Raw genomic sequence first — 27525 nt, 5'->3', positions numbered from 1 at the left:
TGAATATTTCTTGAAAGTGTCATAGCTGTGCCACTGAGACTGAGCACCCCTTGTCCTTCACCCATTTCTCTCCCGAGCCAGAGGTGAAAAGGGGAGAAAGGCACAGCCTCAGGCAAGTTCTGTCTGCAGCCACTCTCCTGCCCAGAAGTTCCCGAGCTCTTGCCAGCCCTCCAAGCTGCCTTTCCAGCTCCTTGGCAGCGTGAACACTTGCAGTTGGTGATCCCCAGTCATTGTCCCTCTGCTCTTTTGAAGGAACAGGGCTGCTGCTGTGGCTGACCTACAAATGCTCATGGTACCTTCTGCTGCTTTTGGAGGTGGTGGTCCACAGCATGCCCAGCTCTGCTCCTCCAGTGTCAGCCTGTCCATTGTGTGCCCAGCTGTGCTGCCTGGTTACTACTGCATGAACAAACCAAAATTTCACCTGAAAAATTGCTCTTGTATTCATTCCACTTCCAAGGCAAAGGCAGTGGCAAGAGAGGCATCAAGTGCAAATTCATTACCACCTTAGTGGTCTTGCCAGGGAACCACAGAGGAGAAGCAAATCTCTCTGTCTGTGGGCATTCCATACTCCTTGGAAAGATTCCTGCCTATCCAGCCTAAAGGGGCAGTACCTCTGGGTTGTTATTTTTTCTCACCTAACGTTTCTGCAGTTAGCTATTACTTTACATGGAGATGAAGTGTGTGTGTGTAGGAGCAAAAACAACATGGTGGACAGAAATAAATCTGTGCACTCCACGAAGCTGCTAAGTTTCTGCTGTGCCTGTGGAAACGAATTCATCACGCAACGTGATGTGTGCTGTGAACAAGATGGAAAGATGGCTTAAATCCTTGAAGGGCACCCCACACTAGTTCCTTTGCAGGAGTGTGAAAATGGTCTATTTGCATGAGCTTCTCAGTTGGTGGGCTACAGCCTTTTGCTGCAAGATGCTGCACCTTCGATCTGTTACCTTAGTGATGCTTGTACTTCCAAATCTAGCAGCTGCAGTTCCCAATATAGCCTACGGATTGCTTGTCCACGTGATGTCGCCTTGTCTCCTGGCTTTCCTGTGTGTTTAACAACCTCCCCAAAGTGTCTGTGTGTTTGCAGAGGAAAACTGGAGGAGGGGAAGAATAAAAAAAGATAGGAGAAGGGTGCTGCATGTTAAGTGCAGACCTGTGCCTACCTGCATATGTCCTGCATATACCTACCTGTGTCATGTCCCGAATGAAGGATTGGGGCGGGTCGGACTAGCCAATAAAAGCCAATTCTTTAAAAATTCTCCCTAGAAAAACAAGCTTGAATGGCACTGATTTGCTGGTTTGATAAGTTGGTGTGTGTATGTTACAGAAATATGTCTACATATTTCATTATGTAGACAAGGACTTTCTAAGGAGCTGTTAAGCCTCCGTGTAGGTGTATGTAAGTGTTTAATATGCAGCACCAAACTGATCCGAGTGCTGCACTGCTAAATGGCGTGATAGTGCTTGATGAATGAATCTGCTGGGGGGTAGCGTACGGGCGTGACATTCATCAATGTCTGCTGCTGGAGAAACTTAACAGAGGGAGAGCAGATCACGTTAAGAGGCTTGGAATGGAGAAAATGGGAATAATTTAGAATTTCATTTGTGAAATCCCTTTCACAATTAAGGAGGGTTTGTGCTGAATGTCGCATTATCCTGTTGCAGGTCTCCTGTTTCCTGGGGGAATTTAACTATAGAGATGAGACAAGGAGGGGTTCTCTAGAAGCATTCAGTCATGGAATTATATTAAATCATCGGACTGCCAAAAAGCTTTTTAGCGTCATGCTAAATTATAATTAGAGGTGATTAAGAAGCTTAAACATGTCACAGGCTGAAGAAAAAGTTATGCTAAAAGTAGGAATGGCAGCCCAGACACATTCCTGATTTTAAAATTCATACTAGAATGGATGCCAGTTGTCCAGTCAGAAATTTTTATTAAAATAAGAGGAAGACATCCAGCTGCTGTTTTTAGAATGAGGAGCTTTCTATAATGGGGATGGTAGGCAATTAGCATTGCAAAACTATGGGGAATGAGACATGGAAGAACACTTAGGAGATTGTTTCAAATGTCAGTTACATGAAATGTGTGTAAAAGTGTTTTTCTTTTTCTAGAGACTTAATACCTATAGTTGCTGCTCTGGAGTATAATCAGTGGTTTACAAAGCTGTCCTCCAAGGATCTGAAATTAGTAAGTAATAAATTGAAACAATGTATCTGCTTCTGTCAGGCTGTGCTCTGTTTTAAAGGATGCTGTTTCATTTTTTTAAAGGGAAATATTTTTGGCAAGTACAACTGTGCAATCTATTGCCAGTTTTATTTTTTCCTGGAATCATATCAGAAAAATACAAACTGTTGGATAGTCAATCAGCACCATAAAAACACTGCTGAGAGTCAAGTCTTGTCAAAATTTCAAATAATATAGCTCAAAAACTTTGTTGGTTGATAGTAGTAGCTCATAAAACTTCATTAGGCATTGCTGACGCCCCAAACAATATTATGAGACTGACTGGAAAGTAACTTCAAAGCAGCCAGAAAACTTAGTTGGTTTTTAGAGGTGAAGAGAAAAGGCCAAGATTCTGGTTTGTTTTTTTTTTTTTTTTTCCCTGCATAAAGCACTTTTTTCTCTGTGTAGTTGTCATTGCATCTTGATGATTTTCTCTCCCAGTTTTCCAAAACACTGATGTGTGGCACCAGTATTTTTCCATATCAGTTTTTATTGCTAAAAACAAAAAGATGGCACATCTAAATAAGTTGGACTACTGAAAAAGGGCCAAGAAAAGCAGTAATTCAGTGACAATTTAAACATATCAAAATATGTTGTTTCTCCTAAAGTTTATAGTTACAGGTGGAGTTCGTGGTTTGCCTGAGAAACTGTTTTCATGATTGCCTCCAGAAGCTTTTGCCTTTAAAAGTTAATATTAAATTTCCTCTTCTTTAAATTAATGCCATTTTATTGATCTGTAAAGCTCTCATTATATTCCTAAGCTATCATTTCCAATGAAAGTTCAGTAGGAACTTATGTGATTCTTGGCAAAAGAGTAGACAAAACACTTCTTTCCTGCTGGGAGATCTCTCTCAAAGTTATGCATGGAATGAAGGTGGTGGTATTTTTAGTGCTGTTGTAGTTTGCTGTTAAAATCAACATTGTTAAAAGGTACAATGCAATTAATCAGTTTCTGCTTCAGTGAAATTAGATAGTTTGCTTAGTGAGAAGACTGGCTGGTGTAGTTTTTTTAGAACTAAATCTGGCCCTGTTATCTGTCTGAGATATATTTATGTGAATATTTCAGGGTTTTTTCTTAGCAGCTTTCCTGTAGAAAACAAATAAACTTAGTCAGTCTAGAAGATGCATCAGTTACTTAAAAAAATCCCAATCTCTTACCTTCCAGACATTCAGTTTTTAAGTCAAAAGTTAGGAAAATGTAGATTGTTGGACAGTAAATCCATGCCCTAAGAACACTGCCTAGGGTCACTATGAGGTCAGACATACCCGGAGGCCATCGAGTGCATTGTGTTTCACGAGTCCCACTCTGACATTGTGTTTAATACACAGCACCCACAGTGGTTTTACAGTACAGGCATGAAACTTCCCACTTGCAGTCACAGTACTGTAGAAAGATTGTGATAATATTCTGAAACATGGATGATAAAGAAAGTATTGGGAAGATGGCTGAGTAGACAGTCCTCACCAAAAATTGTCAACTTTTACTGTATAAAGGATTAATAAGGTATTACATGTGTGACAGAGCAGATTTATTTTGTTTAGAGCAGATTTTTTTTGGACATTCAATTAGTTTAAAGGTAAAAAAACCCAAACCCTGAAAAATATACAAACTAGAAAATGTCAGACAGTCATTAGAGACAAAGATATCCCAGGTATGGATGTCACATTGTTGTCTTTAAAGGCAGGTAGCAGAATAGTTTCAGCACATCATGGTCATGACCGAAATTCAGCTTTGCATATCACATGAACGCTGGTTAGTGTGAGCTGTGGGGGGAAAAAGAAAAGTCAAATCCAGAAGCAAAATAAAAGTTTATAATAAAAGGTGACAGGTACAGAGTTCATTGCATGGCTTTTGAATGATTATGGTTTTATCTTTCTAGCTGAATGAGCAGAGCAAACAAACTCTTTTGTTGTAATGTTTTGCTCATGGCACTTGCAAATATCCATACAATTTCTAGAATTCAACCACAGTAAGAACATGAGATGGGATTTGCTTCTGCATAGGCTGGAAGAATTCATGCTCAAATATACTGGCCCTTAACCACTTGTCCTTGGGAGTCTTTGGAGGACCTCTCTAGCTAGGGTACTTTTCCTCCTGAGGTTTTTTTGGGATTTTTTTTTGTTAAAACTAAAACAACTATGCCTTCTGACCTATTTCTTTGTGTTTAGTTGTCATTCCTGGTCAGGCTTTATTCTCCTTTGCACTAGTTACCACTTTTTTCTGCAGGAGTAGCATGCATATGAACAAGATTTCTTTTAAAATTGAGTGAGAGTTTTTCCTGAACCACATGATTTATGTTGTTTTCACTGTCATCATAAAAATTCTGCCCCTTTTGGTTAGGCAGCCTGGTTCATTAGTGACTTGCTTTTAGTCTGCCTCCTGCTTCTCTTAAGTCTTTTCCAGAAGTCTTCTGTTCACTCTCCTGAATGTTTCTGGTATTCTTACTTCCTATTTATGTATAACAAGAAGATGGCTGTGGCCTGGATCCCATTACAATGTACAGCTTAACTTGATAACTGTCTGTTCTGTGTTTGTGTTCTTTAACTCTGTTCTGTCTTTTCTGTGGCAGTCCACTGATCTCTGTGAGCAGATACTGCGAGTGGTGAGTAGGTCCAGTCGCTTGGAAGAGCTGGTGTTAGAGAATGCCGGGCTTAGAACGTAAGTAATTCCTTCACAATGTTGCTTTAGGTGCTGCTTACTCCCACTAAAAGGGATGTGAGGTGTATGTTAGCCAGAATAAGCATTAAAAAAGCTGTGCTCAATGTCTGTCTAGTTCTGGGGAGCCTCTAGTCGCAAGCTTTTTATCAGGTTTTCCAGAGAGTCTGTATGTCCAGGAAATCCCTTTAAACTGGTGTTTTTAAAGATTCTGCCTGGAGAGTTGGGCTAAGTGGAGCAAAGTGATTGAAAGAGAGCATAAACCTTAAACTGGCTCTTACTGGTCCTCCACCAAATATGGGTCCAATAGAAGTATCAACACCTTTTTATCATTTAAAAAACAATGGTTTAGGTATTCTTAAAAAAAAGGATACTGTGCCATCTTGCATAATACGTTTCATTTCCAAATGAGTTGATATTATCTTAATGTGAGTTGCTGTCTGCTCAAATATAACAGGACTTCTACATTAACAACTCTTTTGAAGAAAGTAGATCAGTAAGTTTAATGGCGTGCCGTGGACTTAGAAAGAAGATACACTGAAATAAGCTGTACAATTAAATCCTTGCTTATGTTTTAAACACAGTAAGATGTAGTTACTAGGTATTTGCTTTTTTCCCCCCTTCACAGGAAATAGAAGCAAAGTTCAAGCTACTTCCAGCTGTTCCAGTTTATACTTGTAGTGCTTGTTTTAGTATTAGGGTAGGTCCAAGACAACATAGACAAGATAAACTCTAGAGCTAATGATTTTTTTTTTAATTAAAAAAGCAGTGTAAAGGTGGGAGAAGCAGAACACTATGCAGAATTACAAATAAAGGGAAATGAGCACAGGGGAGATATTTGGTGTGCCTTACATTGCCTCCTCCTCAATTGTTGGAGTCTTTTTCTCCTTTTTAAAGTGCACTTTGTGTTGAAATGCCTATAAAAGTAAATTGCCTACATGACACAAAAAATTTGAGGTTGAGTTTGGAATAATATGGGAACTTTCTGATCACTAGTGCACTGCCTTTAATAGCTGTCATTCAAACATAAGCCCCTGGTTTTAATCTCCTTTTTCTTCCAGTGTGTGCCATGAAATCTAGTGTTAATCATTAATATTAAAGGATATGTTGAATACCTTTGCACATTGCCTACTTTAATTTATCACAGTTGGATTAACTGCTTTCAGTTTTAATAGGACCTGACAGATAATCAACCTGTGACTTCGGTTTTCATGTCTCCATCTACATGCAGAGTGTTTGGCATTGTGCCTTGGTGTGTATCTGTTCTGATCAACACTGTCTGTTTTTGCCAAGGATGCATTTGTCAGTTTTGCCATTTTTCATATCTGTTTGCTAGGAGATCCTGTTGTTGCTGGCTATCTTCCTTCCCGTGGAAGGGGAGATACAGACCAGTCATTTTTAATGAGCTGTGATAGAATGCCAAACCAGGGTTAAGCAAAAGCTACCAAGAGTAAAGCTGTAAAAAATAACCTGAGCAGCTTCAAGAGCATATTTCTTCCTGCAGCAGAGTCAGTTTAAGATAACTCTGTTCTTTTCTATCTCCAGCCACTCATTTCTGTGATTTGGTTTGGGCCACAGCGTGATAAACACTTGTCATCCTCCCAAATGATGAAACAGCAAACTGCTGTGCAGTAGCAGTAATAAGGACCCAGAACCAGGGAAGTGTGAACTTCCTGTTGGGAAAAACAGGATGTCAAATGAGAGCCCCTGTCTGATAAGATTTGTGCTTTGCAGTTTAGATGCTCTTGGAAATTTTATCCCCATTGCTCTTGCTTTAACTATGCATAAAGGATGCAGTTTAGATAGCATTGGAAGGCTTCAATCACTAATGGTTTGGTAAATGTTTTAATTAACATACGTGATTTCCAGACTTCAGGGAGAGCAGAGTAATTCAGGCTGGCCCAAAAAAATGAACCTGAAAGGAGTGTTAATTTCTGTGTTATTTTAGAGGAATGGGACAGTGTGTGATAACCAAAGTACTCATTTCTGAGTGGGCAGCTCAGCCTGTTGATTAGGCTGGGCTTTGGTCTCCACCAGGCTTTGAAGCTTGGTCTGACAGGCACAGGCTGTGTGTGGTGGAAGCTGCCTTTGGCCTGCATTGTTGGGAGATGCTATCCAAGGACTTGGATATTAGGAAAAGGTTCTTCCTCCAGAGGGTGGTTGAGTGCTGAAACAGACTCCCCAGGGCACTGGTCATGGCCCCCAACCCTGCCAGAGCTCAGGGAGCATTTGGACAACAATTTTCAGCACATGGTGGGGTTGTTGAGGCGTCCTGTGCAGAGCCAGGAGTTGGACTTGATCCTTGGGAGTCCCTTCCAACTCAGGATATTCTGTGATTTCCATGGAACTGCAGGACAGACTTCCCAATCTGCAAAGGCCTGTTTGCAGGACCTGGTGCAAGTGGTTTATTTGTTGCACTTCCATGCTGTCTGAAAGCTGGCAGGCAGGCTGTCTTTGCCTCCTTTCACACTGTCCTGTGCAGCCCTGTTCCAAAGGGAATGCCCAGCTGCCACATGGGGAGCAACAGAAGTGCCTGTTCCTGGCCTCTGAGGGCCTAGAGGACCTTTGACAATCATGTAGAGTCTTATCTTTCCCTTCTTGACAGGGTCTTAATGTCCTTAGACCTAACAGTGTTGCTTCCTTCCACACATCCTCTTCTTTTCTGTTTCAGGGATGTTTTTCTGTTTCAGGGATGTTCTAGATCGACCTCAAGAAATTGTTTTGTTTGTCTGAGACTGGTAGTATTCTTTCCCTTGATGAAATATCTTTAGTCTGTAATATGTACAGTTAAATTGAATTTTTCTGGGGCTTTACCTCCAAGTCTGAATAAGCTTGTTTTAGCCAGGCATGGCTGTGTAATGCATATAGAGCAAGCTTGATGCTTTATGGAAAGTTTCAGACTTACACTGCATGCTCTGTTCCTAAGTGTGCAGCCAAAGGAAGTAACAAATTTTATGACTTGAAACAAATAGTGAACAAAGGAGGAGAAGAGATGTTCCCCCATGAGCAGAGCCAGGGTGCCTCTGTTTATGGCAGAGGTTGCACAGGGAGTGTGTGTTATTTGTTGTATTATTTTTTCCAAAATGAGTCTTGGAGCCCTGTGAGCCCAATATAGATAATCCAGTGCTTTCTGGTGGAAGTTGCTTTGCTGTGCCTTTGCTGAGTAGTTCACGCACACTCTAGTTGTCCAAAACACTCTGGTAATCCTGCCTATATTGTTGGCAAAAGCTGAAGTAAACAAGCCTGGAGGTATAGGCAAAGTATTGTAATGACAAGAATCTGTTAGGGATAAAGGAAGAGGAGGAAACTCCTCAAGAGGAAAAGGTTTGTTGCTTTTTAATTCAAAACCTCATTTTTCTTGGCTGGACATAAGGAGCTTGATTCAGATGCCTAAGGGCAGGCATCTAGCACTATTTGAAATGCTGGAAGATTTCCAGAGTGTTGGCAAATATCACTGAGGACCTACAGGAGATCTGTAGTCTTCTGCAACAGCAGCTGGTAACAAAGCAGGAGACCCTGGGGCCTGTCAGGTGGCAAGGTTTCAAGTCCAGAAGTTCTTTTTGTTGAGTGTTTGTATTCACATGCTGCTTGTATTTTAGGAAGAGAATATGTTTTTCCTAAAGGCAGCCCTTCATCATGCATCTGCAGTGCTGGAACCAGTTCTAACCCCAGAAGGACATAGGGTTTCAAAGTAACTAAACTTCCCTGGAGCATCTCTGTACTCCAGTAAACTTTGCAACTTCAGATAACCAAAAGCTATTGAGGCTACTGCTGTTCAGCCCCAAACAAATTTGGGGCTTCTTTTCTGAATACTAGAAGAGGATGCTGCCTCCACTGTGGTTCTCAGCACAGAATTTGGTGGTAAGCAGGATCTGTTCCAAGGAAAGAGGGCCTACAGGAGGAGAAATAATGTACTTCAAGGCAGAGAGAGAAAAAAGGAAGTTCAAGACATAGTTTTGCTTTCTATCTTGGTTTCTAACTTAGGTGAAGTAAGAACACTGAGGTTACAGCCTCACTTTATCAAAAGCCCACAGTAGGTCTAGTCCCTTATCACATCATAACTTCTCAGCTGGTACGAGAACAGGTTTGAGGATTTGTCTTAGAGCTGATAAGACATCATCCTTCTGACTTCATGCAAGGAATGTATCTCCACCCAAGTGTGACAGTGTGGTGTGCAACAAAACCCAAGCTAGCTTTCAGCTTAGTGCTGTGTGTGGTGGCAGTCCAGCTGCAGCAAAGCACTTTCAGGTGGGGCAGTGCTCCCTTGCCTCTAAAGTGGCTTTGGAGCAGAGGTCATGCTACTACATCTACCTGCCATAGTTGGTTAAAGTTGCTTCAGAGCTCTCTGTGCTGCCTGGCCTGGCTGTTGTCAGCATTAAAGAACTGATACTCTGCATCTCTTTTGGATCCATTGCTGGGACTGTGATCAGCCAGTCATGCCCTTTGATGCTTCTCACTGTAAAAAGAGGCAAAAGACAGCTCATCAGTGTGCTGCTGCTCTTTGAGAGAGCTCTTCCTGCTGTTTTATTAGGTTAGAAATACTTCTGGATATGCTGCAAAGCCCATCTGTTTGAGTGACTATTGGCAGAAAGCTGCTGCAAGTGAGCAGGATGGCTTGTGAGTGAAGGAGGGGGTGGTGCACAAGTTGATGTCAATCTCCAAGTCCTGTGGCATGCAGAGAGGTGGAAGATGTAGTCAAGTTTTCAGTTATTCTGTGTAAGTCCTGTTTTTATAGCTTCAGATCTCTGTCAAAAGCACTTTAGGCTTTGATTGTATACCCTTCAGTCTCTTAGGTCACATAATGAATAAATAACGAAGTAACTCCCCATGAAAGATAGCAAATTAGCCAGATAAGCCTTGTTTAGAACCAGGAGGAATCAGTTAGTGCTCTGCACTAGCAAAGGCCACTTGTATCTAGTAATCCCTTGATGCTTTTAAGTCTTTGTGTGTGCTGTTAGCAGAGGAGATAACAACATTCCTTCTCCCTCTTTTTTTGTTGCAGGGATTTTGCACAGAAACTAGCCAGTGCCCTGGCGCATAATCCCAACTCAGGACTCCATACAATCAACCTTGCTAGCAATCCACTCGAAGATAGAGGTACTGTAACATTTACATTTTTCCCTTTCTAGAAATATAATAGGAGGATTATTGCTGCTCCATTCAGCTTTACCTGAAGAATAGGTTATTGTTTTGTACATAATGCTACTGTAAATTTCTGTTGCTCCCAAATGACTGAGAATTGCCCTTCTTTTTGACTTACTCCTATCCATTGGTGTGTTGAGAAATATTTAAATGTCTTAAACTAACTAATGTCTTTAAGGATTTTAAAGAAAGATAGCACACAGTGATTGTTTAGGACTAGATGGTAAAAAGACCCCCTCTAGTTTTTAAGGGGTGTGCATTTTTCAAAGCAGTGTAATCAGCTGAAAGATGAAGCACAAGGCAGCTTTGCGTCTTGGATTGCATTTTTCTGATGTTTTTGTGTTTTTATTTCAGCTGTAATGCCATATTTCTTTTCAGTATGAAAATTGCCCCTTTTTCTCAGCTCTGTGGTGGCCTTACCCTGTTGTGAGGTCTTGGTGATATTCAATAATACTGGCATAACTGGCATTCCTATGGAGCAAAATGCTGTTGACTCCACAAGATGGAAAATCAAGCTGAACAGCTCAGCTTTTCTCAGACTAGGCACCCCTAGGCATGATTTCAGTACATATCAAGTCATTCCTCTCCCTTGTCTACTCTTTTTTCACCCAAGAGGCATTTATTTTTAAAATAAGGTTACATTCTTTCAGTCTGGAATTGACCCCTCAGCGCTGCCCATGTGAGATTTCCATTTGCTTCACTTAATGCATTTCAGGCACATAGTGTTCTGGGATCAGACTATCTTGTGCTCCTCTTGGGCCAGAAGAAAAATATTAATTTTACATAATGAATGTTTTCTTGTTTTATTTGATTTGTTTGGGGGAAATTTTCTGTTCTCTTTGCTGTCATGATTCAAAAGAGAAAAGCTGTTCATTGTGATTACAACCTGATGGACTCAGAATGTTGTTAACACAGAATTTTGTAGGTGTCCCTTCTTTCTTGCTGGTTCAGTGAGGAGAAAAATAGCTGGGAAGGGGTTTTTTTTCCTTTTTCCCCCTTCTATATCTGTATCACTTTTCTTTTGACTAGAAGCAAGTATGATAATGTTTTTGTTTTTAACCTATTCTGAGTAGTTTTTTATTTGAAATTGTTCACATGAATTGCTTTAACTCTTCTGATTACTTATTGCCTGCTGATTATTGCTTGTCCTCGTTAAGAATTCTCATCACATGAAAGCCAGTTCTTTGCTGAAGAACATTATTGTTACAATGTGCTGCAGGCCTTCTGCATTTTACAGAAATTTCTGTTGCAAGCTGGGAAAAGGCTGCTACATTGTTGATTCTGCTTTTGAAGAAGTGTATTTAGGTTGTGTTATTTGAAAAGTTTTTTTTTTTCCTAAGGAACTCATTTTTATCCTGGAAGCAAAACAATTGACTGAACATTGGGTACTCTACACTGAAGGAGATCTTTTTTCGTTTTTTAAACATATCCTTGGGGGTGCTTTCTTTGCAACAAACCTATAGATTCAGGCCATTCAGCAATATCCACATATAAAACAAAAGTGGAATGCAGAAACTACAACTTGGAGAAATTAGTAGGGTTTTTTCATTATCTCAGCCTCTCCTATCAAATATGCAATTAAGATTTGACCTTTTCATTAGAATGAGATAGGTTATAGAGTACTTAGACATTAATTATAATTGTAAAGTGCAAATAATGCAACTTATCAGTTCAAGAAAATTCCCTGGGTGCAAGGTAGATTTGACTTTGGTAAACTGGAGCGGTAGGAAGGATTTCACAAATTAAAGTGGAGATTCATATAAACAGATGGAATTTGGAAAATACCTTTTGAAAAATCGTCTGCAAGAACTGGAACTAGATTATTTTGCAGTTATAAGGGAAACCACAGAGTTTGTTTTCTGGAGAAGAACATATTGGACCCTGTATCAACACAAACATCACTAGGCTGTTACATATTGCTTAGTACCAATAACTGAAGCCATGATATTATTACATATTAATGCAACTGTCTGTATTCCAACAGCATGGGAAGCGGTTTTAGTTTACCTAAAGCATAGGACTTGTCTTCAGTTCAAATACAGTGCAGTGTTTATATGCAGTGATTTTTTTTACTGAAACCAGTCTCTTAATTTGTGTTTGGCTGTCCTTTATGGTACTGTCAATATTTGTGAGACTAACACCTGGAAAGTTTGCTATCAATCTTGTCTGTAAAAATCTAGCCACACTGAAGTGATGGCGGTTTTGCTTTTGGCTCTACTAGATCAGAATTTAACCTCATATTTTGTTAAAAATAATGCAAAACAAGCATACTGAAGCCTAGTAATACTCATATTCAAAACTGTGTGCCTGGATGCACCTAACTCCATTTCTGCCATGTGAACTCTTATCTCTGTTATGCCATTAGCAAAAATGAGTGACCTAAGGGGTGTTCAAGGACCAGAGTAACCAGAAGCAGTTTTTCTTTTCTGCACTTGATTCCTGTATCTTATAAATATAGCTTAACCCCTGTGCTAGTAAGATGTGAAAATTGTTCAGCTTGGCTAGAACAATAATTAGTCTGCTGATTGTTAGCTAAATACAAAGATGGAGAGGTAAAACTATGTGCTGTATGTCTTAGTAAAAATGCTTAACAGCAAAAATTACATTAGTGATAGTGATTGTCCTTATAGAGCTAGGGAAGAAAATCCTGTTAGTATGACTTGACTCATTCTTGCTGAAAATTGGTGAAGGGATATGGTTACATTATGCTTTACAATAAATTATTCCAAGGCCTCATGGGTCTAATATACATTAGTGATAGTGATTGTCCTTATAGAGCTAGGGAAGAAAATCCTGTTAGTATGACTTGACTCATTCTTGCTGAAAATTGGTGAAGGGATATGGTTACCATTATGCTTTATAATAAATTATTCTAAGGCCTCATGGGTCTAATGCTTTAGCAATATAAATAAAAAAGTGTGTATTGTTTTGAGCCGCATGGGTGTTACACTCAACGCTTTTGCAGAGAGCATTAAAAAGACCCTACCACAGTATCTGCAAGGTAGCTGGCTCCCTCATTATCAATAAGTAAGACAGAATAAAAACAGAGTAAACATAGGTATGTGACCTACAGTTTCACAGACTGTTTCATGTCTGTGTATGTGGAAAGGGTATCAGCTTTTTAATTTACTATGTTTTCAAGCAAGTAAAAGGTTTTACCCTCTTTCTCTGTGTCCTTTTCTCTCCAAATGAATTGCTGTAGACAACTGTATTTCACACCTCAGGTTAAGCCTGGAGTTTCTATGTTGATTTATTCCTCTAATAAATATATCACAGCTTAGTTGCATTGTTATTTAGGATGTGCCCTCTTAATCAAATTTCAATCTTTTGCTTAAAATGGAGCATTAAATTTGTGGAGTGGGGAGCTTGGACACACTGTGTAAAGGCTTTAATGAAAAGTGCCTTCATATGGTTTTCTTCTTTTGTTGAAGTTGTGCTGAGGTAGTCCAGTCTCAGCATCTTAATAGGTTTTACTGTTTAGGATTGCAAGCAGTTGTGGCATTTCCAAGCCAGTGTCCTGGCTGGTAGCCTGCAGGCTGTTGTAAGGGAATTAAGTGGTCACTGTGATTTGGTACAGGTTTCAGGTTCTTAGGGTTTGCTTCAGAAAAAGAGGGTGATGTTAGCTAATGTGGATGCCTTTCTTGCCTTGACAACCCTTCATTGTAAAAGAAAATATAAATAGTTTGAAGTTCTGTGTGAAACAGCATTGTTGAGTTTTAGTTCATGCTTAGATTTTTTAATTTAGTTTTTTTTTCTGAAACATAAAACTTCCAGATTTTCCAAGTGCTGACTGCTTGGTGTGTGTAATAGCTTCACTTTTACTCCTTCCCAAAAGTATATGTGTATTATAAAGTTTTTAAACTAATTAAGGAAGATTACTGATGGTTAAAAACAGTTTCTTATCTGTTTAGTGGTTGGCAAAGCAGGGATCTTGATTATATCAGTAAAAGGTTCATAAAATGACAGAGTCCACCTGCACAGTGAGTGCAGTTCCTCCTCAAGTGTCACTGGCGCAGTTTGCCCCTCCTGAGATTTGCTGGCAAAACCTGAGGTCACAGAGCTCACCTGAAAACATCTGTTTTGTCTTTGCTCCCCCAACAGGTGTGTCATCTTTGAGCATCCAGTTTGCCAAACTTCCAAAGGGACTGAAGCATTTAAATTTATCTAAAACCTCCTTGTCACCTAAAGGTAGGTTTTATAAACATGCCTCTTTTTCTCTTCTAAAACTTTCAGACTTACATACAGAAAATACTTTTTCTTAACAGACTATAAAATGATGAATTTTGTTAATTATTTATGTATATTTTCTCAGCAGTGCAGCTGCTTTTTTTTGCAGTCCTGGGTTGCTGAATCCTGGGCTGGGTTCTGAGTACCCTTCAGCACTTTGACAAACTCAGACTTGCTTCTGTAAGGGTTAGGTTTGAACCTATATTATAAAGGAAGACTGAAATTAGGATTGACATGAAAGATATGTTTCATATGCACTTCAAAAAAATGTCTGAAGCAAAAATATGTAGGGAAATTTCCAAATGTTTTGTACATAGTTATTTTATGAAACCAAGCCTTGTGACAGTAGTTGGTGAGTGACTTGCTCTGACTAAAGACTTCTTTGTTTTATAATTTACAAATTTCTGATTTGGTATTGTAATTGAAATGGTTTTATATTTGAAAAGCGATCACAGCAGTGAAACAGAAGCCAGAAGCTTTCAGGATTTTTTACATTTTTGTTTTACAAGTAATAGGAGCAATGACCTCTTACACAGATGGCACGAACCCAGGGTCTCCTGTATAGGTAATGGATGTTAAAAATAGAAAAACCACACTGACATTAGTGCTGCTTTTTTGTAGATGTTGATGACCTGGAAAAGATGAACTGAGTTAACAGTATGAAGGACATCAGTAGATAACAGATAGAAACCATGCCCTTTTATCCTGTTTATAATTGCTCAGTGAACTGCAGATTCTGTATTCTCCTTAGCTTCTAGGATTGACCTGGGGAAATATGGGTAGGGTAAAGGACTTTTTGTTATTATGAGTGCCTATGGCTCTTATTATGCTTAACTAAACAGAAACCCTAGCATGAATTTATTCAATAATGATTTACACTAAAAATACTTATATTAAACTCTGGGGTTGTTGTTTTCTACTGCTAACTCAATTTTTGGTGACGGTGAAGAATCTTGACTAATGTAACATGTACTCTTGAAGTAAGATATTTGTGAATTTAATAGAAATTTATGCAGTTCTGGTATGTTCATTCATTCTCTACTTTTCTTCATGTAAGCTGAATTATTTCAGCAAGTGATTGTGAAGTTTGAGTTGAGAGAACATTCTAGAAACATTTCATTCTTCATAAAGGATAAATGCCAGCTTGATGAAGTTCACCCACACATCTCTTGTCAGTGAAAGAATTCTGGGGTTATTAAAAGAATCTGAAGGATTTTAACATCCTTTTTAAAGATGATCTTTAAGCAAAAGCTGAAAATATTTTCCAGTATGTCTAATACTGATGACCTTCAGATTAACATGTTACCATTAATGTTGTCCCATGGAAGCTCCTCAGTATTTCTTAAAAATAGTATATGCCATGTCTTAAAATGGGAATTCTTACAACCCTCAGGACCTGAAGCAACTCAGGTTGCTGCAAAGCTGTCAGTTCCTCTCTAACCTAAGAAGACAGTAATGATTTGGTTTTTAACTTGGGAAGCTATTTTTGAACTTGTAATACTTTCTGTGGAGAAAGTCTAAAAGAGACCCTGGATCTTGGATTCAGTAGGCTCCAAAGTGCATGTATTTTTTCCTTTAAACTTTTTTTCCCCCCTTTTTTTTCTTTTTAGACAGTAATGATTTGGTTTTTAACTTGGGAAGCTATTTTTGAACTTGTAATACTTTCTGTGGAGAAAGTCTAAAAGAGACCCTGGATCTTGGATTCAGTAGGCTCCAAAGTGCGTGTATTTTTTCCTTTAACCATTTTTTCCCCCCTTTTTTTTTCTTTTTTAAAATAAATTTAAGCTTTTCATAAATTCAGAACAAACCCTCACAGGTTTTATTATTTTAAAAGTACCTTATTTTAAAAGTACTTTCTCTTTGAGATAAGTTTCCAAGATTGACATGTGGAGTTCAGGTGGTAACTTCCCAGCTGATCTTTCTTCAAATATTGTATCTCAAAGTTCCTGAGAACTATTAACAGTCTAAGCCTCCTGAGAGTGGTAAAAGAGCATAAAAGATGGTCTGCAAATGAAAGTGAGATTACTGTTAGAGTATAGCATGATGTAGTGTGAAGTTCAAACATAAATTTATTGATTCGAAGATTCTGGTTAAATGGAAAATTCTAGTATACTCATTCAAAGATAAAGCTTGCTTTTTTGAGTCCAAGCCAGAGGCAAATTAGAAAAATCTCTTATTGACATTGTTTGCCTTCACTGATGTGGCTGATTTTGAGCAGTTGGCCCTTTTTAAGCATGAAACAAGCAGCAATATTATGAATTGTTTGATAGCTCCTCTTCTCCTTCAAACTCAGACACTGCTTCTGAATTCCCAGAATTGTTTCTTGGTTGTACATGCTGAATTGCTGGTAGTTTAACCCAGCTGGAACCCCAAATGATAACTAGGTACCATCAAGCAACCAGGACAAAATTGCATTTGTTCCTTCTTCTTGGTGTTGCTTGCAGACGTTGTTGAGAAGGCTCACTAAAGTGGATCCAAAGCTATAATGTCAAATATTTAAACAGAACTTTGAGATCTTTGAAAATTTCAAAAAGTATTAGTTTGCAGTTTACCTTTAGCAAGAGGGTGTAGATTCAACAACACCATCTCAAGCTAAAAGAAAAATGACACTAAGCAGAAATGATTTGAGACTTGACAAAAGTGTTGCTGTGCTTTAATACTCTCCAGTTTCAAAAGCCTCCTGAAGCCAGGAGCCATAGTACTGATATGGGAGACTTTCATAATATTTGAAAGCCCAGAAAATTAAAGCACTGATGTCGGTACTTTTGTCTTCAGTAGCTTGCTAGCTGTTTCTTCCACATCCTTCCTGGCAAATCAGTTTCATAAGTTTTTAAGTGAAGACTGGATGTGTTTCACCCATTGAATGCCCATCCAATTTCACTGACCAGCTCTGAGAAATCATTAAATGCTGTGTAGTAGATCACTTGCCTTGTGCATAGATTTGACCAGGCACTTAGAAAAAAACTGCTGCATCAACTAAAGGACACAGTGACACTTATACATGTAAGAAATGCATGTAGTGCTTGAAAGGCAGCAAAGACCATCTACAATAAATGGAGCAGTTGATGATAAGCTGCAGAGCCCTCAGATGAAAGTTAGATTTGAAGGAATCAGAAATAGCCATGTCCTAATTTGTATTTTGAAAACCTGAAAAGTTTCAATGGAAGAAAGCCCTGATTTGTTTGTTCCCAATGTGAGCTTTTTAATTTTAATGTGAAAAATATGTGTTCTGATAAGCAACTGAGAATCTTTATGCATCTCTTGGTACTTTTAATTAACTATTTTTATGAAATAACAGGCAAATACATTAATTGAAATATTTTTAATTTCTAGGTCTTGCCAGTTGCTTTTGAAGTTCCAGCAATTATAATTGTTAATATACTTGGTCTTCCACAGATGCTTACATCTACTTCCACAGATATTTTTATCTAAATATAATTGTTTGTAGGAAGACACTGTCTTAACATTATGGAATAAACTGTGCTTTTAAAATCTGTTTGAAAATGGATCTGGATACATCCTGGATCTGGGATGTATAACACACTGTGGCTGTGGCTCCATCAGGGAAGCTGAGAGAGCATGGTTGGGAGGTGGAACTGGGCATGCTGTGCCAGGGAAAGGTCTCATATCTTCCTGGTAATCTGTATTCCTCAGCTGCAGTACAGTGATGGCAATAGCAGGTCATTAAACATTTGTGCGTGTCTGTGTTCACTGAAATTGGGCACTTGCAGGCTCTGGGCCAGTTTTGTGTGGAGCTGGCTCAGCTGAGTTGTGACCTCTCTTTTGGCAGGGGTGAACAGCCTTTCCCAGTCACTGAGTGCCAACTCGCTGATCGCCAGCACGCTCGTCTATCTCGACCTCTCAGGGAACGCGCTCCGCGGAGATGATCTCTCAGTAAGCGCTTTCCTCGCACCGCGGAGATAACGAATGTGTGTGTTAACTCACGCTTGAGAGAAAGGCAAAATCCTTTTGGTTTAGGTCTTTTTTTGGACTTTACTTCTGTACAGTTTTAGTAGGCATAGAAAATAACAGTTTTATTTCTGCTCTTTGGTATAAAGTCAGAGAACTGCCCCACACAACTAAAAAAAAATCCACATAATTTTAGTTCATGCCTTTAGCCTTTGGCTTCTCCTGATACATGAGAAAAGTGCAAGGATACCACTTTTTTTTCAGTGGACTTACTATTTTCTTTGAGTTCTGTTTGAAAGTGACAAAATGCCATTAAAAAGCCCTCATCATCTTTTTAATAATAAGAGCATTACAAATTTTTCCTCGGAAAGTTGGATGCAAATGATTTTTTTTATTTGTAAATAATTAATTTCTGTTTTTCAATATTTTTGTTTCTATAAATAAATTTGTGCACCTCCTTGACATGTACTGTTGGAACCCATGATTCTTTGAAGAATGTAATTAGTTTTTAAACCCTTTTGTTCAATTTATCAGTTGCCATGAAGGTGGAGCTCTATTTCCTCCATAATGAAATCCACTTACTTTTCAATTTGTATATATTCACTTTTTGACTGTTACATTTACATTTCTCTTTCACATCAAAAGTTATGTGCATGTAACGGTCAGGTTTTGAATTCTAAGTATTGAACATCTAGGAGATGCAAAACTACGGTCAACCAATCTCATAATTTAAAGTGCAGTCAGATATGACTTTATGGCTTTTTCACAAATCTTACTTGCAGGTTAATCAGCATATTCAGAGAACTAGCCTTTTCAGACATGAGGTGAAAGGGTCAGTGGGACAACAGGGTTTTAAAGGTAGCAAATAAATAGTTAAATGTAAGTAAAGACACACAGTGCACTACTTTGAGAGAATAACATAGTAAATAATGTAAAAATAAAAGGTAAAATAAAATGTAATAAATAAATCTTTGGCAGGGAGTGTTTAAAAAAACCTAAGGTCTACCTAGAATATTTTAAGAAATAAATTTGGAAAGTGGGGCTTCTCTTAGCCTGTCAGAGGGATGGTTCAAAGGTAAAGATTATTAATACTGAGATGTCTTAATCTGTGGAATCAGTTTTCTAACAGGAGCAAGAAAATCCTGTTATTTATCAATTAAAATAAACCCTAGGAAAACACGGAAATTTTGAAAGTGAGTACCTCTCTTGCATTGTAGTTATAGGGGCTAAATGACCTAATTTTTGGGAAGATAGATCTATTTTAGAAATGTTAAGTGTGCACTATTTGGCTGGATTTCATGTGGAGTTGAGCTTTACACTTTTCTCTGAATTAGGTCACACTTTTATCTTTCTGTGTTGCTCTCTGAGAATAAAAAGAGCCCAAAATGAAACAGTGTATAGTAAGAAGTTTTACATATGCTAACATTTACATGAGATATTCTAGACAGTACTGAAGCCATCAATGTTAAAATCTTGCTACAGGTTCTATATTCTCCCTTAAACCTTTAATGTGCAGCTGATATTAAGAACTAATATGAACTTCAGGTGCAAATTAGTTACTTCCCTCATGGTTAAAGGGACTGGCTTTAACTTACAAACCAATTAGCCTTTTTGAAATGTAACAGCAATCTGAATGACACCACAAATCACTGTTTAATTATCATCTGCTGCAAAAGTTAAATGCAGTAACTCAAGACCTGTGCTTTGAGAGAAATGTTGGGGAAGTGTAGTCTGAGCTCCATTTTCCCACTATTAAAAAAAAAAAAAAGAAGAAAGCCTACAAAAGTAAAACAGATTGGATTGATTAGGTGAAGCTTCAGGTGATTTTATAGTAAAAGCTAAAAATGCAATGACAGGTAGTGATCCAGTAACAGTTGTCATAATATAAAAATTAACATCTGTAATTCTTTCTGTCAAATAATTATAGAGCCTGTACAATTTTTTGGCCCAGCCGAATGCCCTTGTTCACCTGGATTTGTCCAACACAGAGTGTGCACTAGATATGGTAAAGACCATTTTTGTTGCTATTTCAATACCAAGGAAACATTCCCCACCTTCTATCCCTAGGTACTTTTTTGGGTTAATGTAAAGTAAAATGGTTTGCCCTTATTTTGAACCAGGTGTGTGGAGCCCTCCTTCGTGGATGTCTTCAGCATCTAGCTGTCCTTAGCCTCTCAAGGACTCTGTTTTCTCACAGGTAGGATTTAAATGTCATTACCCTGAACTCCTGCAGTATTTTGGTTTATAATTTTTTGTGCTTATGTAGCACCTTTCTTTTTAAGAATAAATCTAAGACTTTTTTTATAAAGCCTTAGCTTAGTGCTCAGTGAAGTAGGTACTACTTATTCTGAGCAAAATATTTTCTTTCCCTTTCTGCTCTTTCCTAAAGGTCTGTAAAGTAAGCTACCTTGTCTAATAAGCGTTTGTGTGATACTGATGCAGCAGAAAATCTGTATATATCTTATGTCTCTAAAGGGCAAAGCATCACACTTTGAAGTCTGGCTGACCTGAGTCCTCTTTATATATAATTTTTAAAGTTTGTATTTTTCATGATTTGATGATGGGTTCAAATGCTTATTTTCCTGTTTTGTCTTCTTCTGGGAGGAACTCCCTTTGAAAGTCTTTGAGACTGAACATTTCCTTTTTAGAGTACTTGTATTGTAGGAAATATTAGGTTCCCTTTTCTTCAGATTGAAGCTTTGGGTCCTTATCAGAGATGACACCTAATTGATGCCAGGGTATTCTAGCACTGAGTAATTATTTCTAGTGGTGAAAAAGCAATTTCAGGGTTTTGTTAATGTTCTGTTTGATCTTCTGCTTGTGAAATGTAAGTAAGTTCACTATTAACCAGATCTAAATGATCATTCTTTGTAGTTCACCAAACAGGAGGTAGATAGTAATGTCTTCTGTGCAGCAGTGCAGTTGTGAGGATTGTTTGTTGAATCAACATTTTGATGACATTATAATTCTGAGCTAATTGAGAGCCACTGATTACAGAATTGCCAAAGGTAGAGCAATTAAACTGTGAAAGATCATTACATTTCTGATGGCTTGCGTTCACTGTTTATTGGAATGAGGAGTGTCTAAATGTTACTTCTTAATGAATTTGTTTACTTACAGAAAAGGAAAAGAAGTCCCTCCCTCCTTCAAACAGTTTTTCAGCAGCTCACTTGCTTTGATGCAGATTAACCTTTCAGGAACTAAACTCCCTCCTGAGCCTCTAAAGTAAGAATTTAATTTCATTTTCTCCTGTGCCTAAAACCTAGTTTGCATTTTTGTTATATGAGTGCCTCATATTTAAAAGGAAGGGGAAAGAATTTTGCTTTCTTCTTTTTTTCCCCATTGTACATTATTGATACTAGAAGAATGAGTTTTGTGATGGTCACACATTCATAAAATGTTCTTTCTATCTCACAGTTGAGGCTATTAATCATATTTTTTGCTCTGGGAATGTCACAGTTGTTTAGCTTCTGTCAGCGTTTTTTTGGAATGTATTTCTTTCTTTGTGGCTTATGAACAAAACTGCTTCACAGTGAAATGGGATTATAGGCTTGTGTGAGCACTGTTCCTTTGGGACTGCATTATTGCAACAATCATAATGAAACAGAACCTGTTGCAGTGTTTGGGAGGAGAAACCTATTGCACAGAGCTATGTCCTCCTTTCAGGGGAGGAGACAATGGCAGCTGTTTCCAGGAGTGCTAAGTGAAATGAGTCTTTTTGTTGTATGTCACCCAACCTGTGACTAACAGGTTCTGCGGGCTGAAGGAAATTGTGAAGCACTGTCACCCTTCTTTTGATTTATCTGGATTTGAACTGTGTTGACATTTTCAGACACGAAATAGAAAAGTTCCATGAAATCTAGAAGTGTTTTAAAGTCAAGATAGGCCTAGATAGATAGGCCTAGTCTAGATAGTCTATTCTGTAATTCTAGCAGAATGTTGGTGTTTATTTGGCTTAATTAAAGAAAGGGCTCTTTTCAAAGTGTCATCTTCCTAACTAGTATGTATTAAAATACAAATAAACTTATCCATAGCAGACACCTAGACACATGTTCACTACCTATTTTGCAATCTTAATATGGATGTAGGTGCACAGATGTATCCTTGTATTGTTGGGAGCCCGCCTTCTGAAGGGAAGGGGAATGGGGAGTATCTAATGGACAGGAGTTGATGGCAAAATTGGAGATGGGGGATACAAAGAATAGTTAGTGAGATTGGGATGCAAAGCTTTTGATACACTCTGGGGGAAGCTAAGGGAGAGAAGAGTGACAAGTGCAACAGCAGAAAGCTTAGTGTACTTAGTTTTGGAGTATTTTTTGTTAAGGCAATTCAGTATTGAAGAGGGTGGTACAATATCACAGAATCACAGAATGGGTCAGGTTGGGAGGGACCACTGTGGGTCATTTGGTCCAACCTCCCTGCTCAAGTAGGGTCATCCTACAGCACATGGATGCAGGATGCATCCAGATAGTTCTTTTTCCAATGGTGAAGACTCCACAAGATCTCTGGGCAGCCTGTTCCTGTGCATGGTCACCTGCACAGTAAAGAAGTTCCTCATGTTCAGGTGGAACTTTCTGTCCCTCATTTCTCACCTGTGGCCTCTTGTTGTTTGGCACCTTTGAGAAGAGCCTGATGGTTAAGTCAGATGCAGTGGATTGAAATACGTATTCAGCTGCAGGAGCCATTTAGCTCTGATCTTTCACTTTGTTCTATGTGATGCTCTTGGTTGTTGTTGTGCTTGCTCAGATTTTGCCAGTGTTAGGAAGGTGTGGTACAGATGTGTTTTCAAACAGAAGGTGATTTTTTGAAACACAGTTGATTCTGATTAATTTTTTTCCCTTCTGCCCTATGGTGGAGGGCAGCAGGGAAGAAAAAAAAAAGGATGGATGTAACTACTAGAGAAGACAGTATTGGTTTGACAGAAAAAAGAGAACAGTGTGGGACATTGAATATATCCCCAGAGATTAGAAAAGATGAGAAGCACCAAACTTTAAGGTTCATTAAGGTTCTCTTCCTGTCGTGTTGAGTATCTCTTATGGTATGAGGAATTTGAGCAGGTGAATGCTGCACAGTTGCCTGTGCTCATGAAAGATATTATTATATTAATTTATCCCAAAAACTTGGGACCCTTTCCCTGCCAGCTGGGCAGCAAATGGTATCTTTGTAATTCTTTTCAGTTAAAATATGCATTAGCGAAAAACTGCTTCTGGTAATGTTTAAGATAATCTGGCTCAATTTGACTGAATTGGTTTGGAAGGAGTTATTTGCCTGACTAGTGTTGGTGGAAGTGAAGAGGCAGTGATGGGGGAGCATAGGATGAGCTGAGAGCAGAAAGCTCCGGGGAGGGGCATCTTTGCAAAGTCCAGCTGGATGTGAATGGTCTCAGAGTGTCCATGCCGCTCTCAGCTGTCTGGTGTATTGGTCTGGACTGCTTTTGTTCTGGTGACAGCATTCACCTCTGCCTAGGAGATAGGACAGAAGCTGTTAGTACTTTTTGGTAATTTCTGTGATGCGCTTTTTCTCTGACCTAAATTTTTCATTCCGTTTGAGCTGTGTATGTCACAACACTACAAAGGCCTCTGATCTGCAGGACACCTTGCTTTACCTCTCAAACCCTACATGGCTTGACTAATCCGCTTCAAAAATGTCCTGTGGAAGTTAATCTGGTGTTAAAAAGACTGAGGATGTGTATTGTGGGACAGCTGCTTAGCCTTTTGTCCTTAACTGCAAGAATTACAAACCTTCTCAGAAACCATCAAGATCACAGTGTTGGTTAAACACAAGAAGATAGAAATGCTTTTTTTCAGGCAGTAAATTGTCATTGCCAAGACTGCAAGAATACGTGAAAGATGGCTCCAGGAAGAAAAAATTTTAAAACTGTGGTGTATCATAGTAGTGCTTTCCTGGCATCATTCATCAGCATATGCCAAAAAGCTTTTTGAGCTGGAGCTGTCCAGTGAAAAAAGAGAAGTTCCTGGTTTGTGTCCATGAACCAGGGGTCATCAAGTTGAATGTGTTATTCAAGATCAGTCCTGCCTAGAGAAAAAAGAGATAGATAAAATGCAGATATTTGACATCCTGAGTTCCAAATTCCCCTAATTAATTGTTATTTGAATTCTTTATAGGCTTCCTTTAGCTCTACTGTTATGTTTAATTGCATGTGCTAACTCAGTGAGTTTAAAGATATTGGTTAATGAGTGCGGTCTGTGAAGGACATGAACTTGCTTGAACAGCGTAAATCAAAACTTTCAGAAAGTAGGTTTGCTGATAAAGCTGTACTATGAGGATGCCATGTGGTGGGTGGAGAGAGAGGGTATACCTTGTACATAGGTAATACAGTTGATGTTCCATTTGCAGCTCACTCTTTTTTTCACCATTTTTTAACACAGGCAGTTTGTACTCTTGTCCTTGTTGAAGTGTAAGTTGGCATTTTTGTTGAATTTTACAGACATTGCCAAAAACTGTATTTTGATATGTCAGTGCTGTAACAAGACAAGTTTCTGATATGCTTCTCATGCAAATGCTAATTGCAAGGCCAATTCTTGCATTCTACATCATGCACAGTTGATAAGACCTCTCCATGTGTTGCCATGTGTGATTTAAACATAGTGGCCAAGTGTAAGTATAAGATGTCTGGCTTCAGGCCCTTTGAAGGCTGCTGATTTTTTCATGACAAAGAATTGAGAAACAAGGGGATTTTCTTAGGGTGAATTTATATGAAAGAGGTTAGGGAAAAAAACCCTTTTTTTTTCTTCCTGTGAAAAGTGTACAACTGAAGAAGCACCATGTGTCTTTTTTTAATCTGTGCTTCTTTTATGCTTGCACTGTATTTTTTTATTTCCTGGAAATGTTTAGGAAGCTCTTTGCAAACTTATAATCAGCCAGACTGACAGAATAAAAAACATGTCTGGGTAAGAAAGACAAACAAGATCTTCTAAAAATTTATGAAAACTGTTGCAGAACTTTCACTTTCCCCCCACCCCCTTGTTCCCCGTCATGTATTAATAGCTTAAGTAAATAAGCACAAGACATTTGCCTTTGTTAATAGGGAAGGTCTGATTATACCTGCAGGACAGAAGATATAAATAGGTTTAAATGAAAAACCTGCCCAAGGCACACACATTTCAAGTGTCGCTTTGACACACTACTTTCATAGCAAGTGTGTAGACAAATGGCTCATCAGAAGGGGTTGGTTTTTATCTCCATGCATCAATCACTTGGTTAGCTGCTTTTGGCTGAAATGAAGTTGGAGAAGTAAGTCCTTCTGTTTCTCTGTTAAATTATTAATTCAAAGCTGCCTCTATTCTGAAGATATTAGAAGGTATACACAGATTTTGTTTGTTCCTTCTCTATTACACATACTGTTGTGCTTTCTGATTTGACAGTATTAATATAAGTGTGATATTAACACTAACTTTTAGATGTGGAAACAAACTTCTGTGAGACTTGTAAAGTGGCTTTATGAAAATCATAATCAGTCATTACTTCACATGTCTGCCAATGTGCCTAAAGGCAGAGGATACCATTGCATAGGGGTATCATTTTGAAATCTGTAAATACTTGTTGGGTTGTGGGCATGGAGAATTTTGTAATACTGGAACATGCTCCAGCCTTTGAGTGTTACAGGCATTGTGCCTGACTAAAATGGATGGCTGCATGGCATCTTGCGTATTTTAAAAACTTTATTTTTTCCTAGATTTTTGGAAAATCTGTGAGTTTGTATGGTTGTATGACAGAACACTCCAGTTACAACCATTTGGTGCTCTTTGAAAGCAAATGTTAAAGAAAATTAATCTCTGATGAACGTTATCAAATGTTGATGGTGCATTAGCTTTAGAGTTTCTTCATTAGCCTTGCATCCCTGCAGTTTTTGAAGCTCCTGCAGTGTTCTGAGTGTGGCAGGCTTGTGCTGCCATTATCATTTAAGAAATAACTGCTCAGCTGCTGTAATTTTGAAATTAATCCTTGCATTATAGATGTATTAACCTGTGATCACTTAGATGATGTAAACCTGCCCTTTATATTTTTAAAACAGTTCTAAAATTGATCTTTTTCAGAGCGCTTTTATTAGGCCTGGCTTGCAATCACAATCTGAAGGAGGTGTCTTTAGACCTCAGTAGCTGTGAGGTAAGGAATATTTATCAGGATGTGTTCAAAATATGCAATGACGAGGTTTTAGAGTTCCTGTGAAATCCACTGGGCAAGATACTCTTTCTCTGTAGTCAAAAGTTGTGGGAAAGGTGAGAAGCGGAGAACTCAGAGAAGCAGTTATGGTAAAAGTTAGGATGTGTGTTACAGCATCCAAAATAACAAGCACAGAGGTTCAAAGCACCTGATTAGCAAAAGCCTCCTTGCAGTGCAGCTGTACTACACACTGAGCCAGCCTGTTGGATGCTTGGCAGCTTCTGCTCTCTGGTGATGTGATTAGCAGCAGGATTTTCCAAGGTGCCCAAATTTGAATGGCTCAAAGGAAGCGGCATGCCCTGAAGGCATATCTGTTCGATTGTCTTCCTCTTCTGCAGGTTTGCTTTTTAACCTTGGGAGAAATTCCATTTTCCTAATCAGTTAATCAATTCAAGCCAATAAGGAACATGGTAAAAGTTATTAACATAAGAAGAGCTGTAAAAGTGGTCTCAAGAATAAGAAAGAACAATTGTGGCAACTGATTTGCTTGATCTTGTTTCCTCTTGCTTCCCTGAATTTTGCTGTGCACTCCGTTTCCCAGGATTGCCCATACCATACTCTTGCAGGGTGATTCCTGCGTGGTTAAAGCAGAATTAGAAAAGATCAGACACAACCCTGGGAAAGGCACTTGAGGCAAAGTCATTTTGTAAAGAGCTGTGTGGTGGACTCTTGCCAAAACCAACATGAACCAGTTTAGGCTCAGGCCTTCTCTGACTTCTCCTTTTTTTAAGCTGCAAAGAAAGCCTCCCATTTGTTAGATATTTCCAAGGCCCTCTGAGTATTAAATATTCTAGAAGTGCAAATACAGTGGTTTCCCTTTAAGTAGAAAATATGCAATATTTATAACCATGTTGAAGTGCAGTAATCCTTGCCTTTAGGTTCGTGGTCAATTGCTTTTGAAATGTGCACAGATTTCCTTATGAAGAAAAAAACAAATAATTTTAAATGCATATTATAGTTTCTGATATTTTACATTTTCTTGGAAAATATTATTACTTTGAAGAGCACTACATGTAATTCCAAATAGAAAAGCTTTCAAGTCCAGTACATAAGCTTCTGACTTCTGAGTAGAGGGATCATATGGATGATAATTTATCTTTCAGAGGAAGGAAGGAAAAAGGAGGAGTAATTAACGTAATAAAAATTGAGTCCTATGATCATAGCCTTAAATGAATAAATCGAT

General features: G+C 38.6%; 1 protein-coding gene across 6 annotated transcripts in view; it reads left to right on the top strand.

Moving 5' to 3' along the window:
• The window catches only part of CARMIL1 (capping protein regulator and myosin 1 linker 1), a 192701-nt gene that overhangs the window by 92529 nt on the left and 72647 nt on the right, over positions 1–27525 (top strand). For all 6 annotated transcript variants that reach the window (XM_039711045.1, XM_039711046.1, XM_039711049.1 and 3 more), the window contains exons 9-17: positions 2113–2188; positions 4795–4883; positions 9883–9977; positions 14124–14210; positions 18040–18143; positions 20086–20163; positions 20279–20355; positions 21279–21383; positions 26216–26285. In XM_039711045.1, the coding sequence (XP_039566979.1) occupies positions 2113–2188; positions 4795–4883; positions 9883–9977; positions 14124–14210; positions 18040–18143; positions 20086–20163; positions 20279–20355; positions 21279–21383; positions 26216–26285 (781 nt within the window). The remainder of the gene's footprint in view (positions 1–2112; positions 2189–4794; positions 4884–9882; positions 9978–14123; positions 14211–18039; positions 18144–20085; positions 20164–20278; positions 20356–21278; positions 21384–26215; positions 26286–27525) is intronic.

This window comes from Passer montanus, unplaced genomic scaffold (assembly GCF_014805655.1).
Source record: "Passer montanus isolate IOZ18808 unplaced genomic scaffold, ASM1480565v1 scaffold24, whole genome shotgun sequence".
Classification (NCBI taxonomy): domain Eukaryota; kingdom Metazoa; phylum Chordata; class Aves; order Passeriformes; family Passeridae; genus Passer; species Passer montanus.
This window is presented reverse-complemented; position numbering and strand designations above follow the sequence as displayed.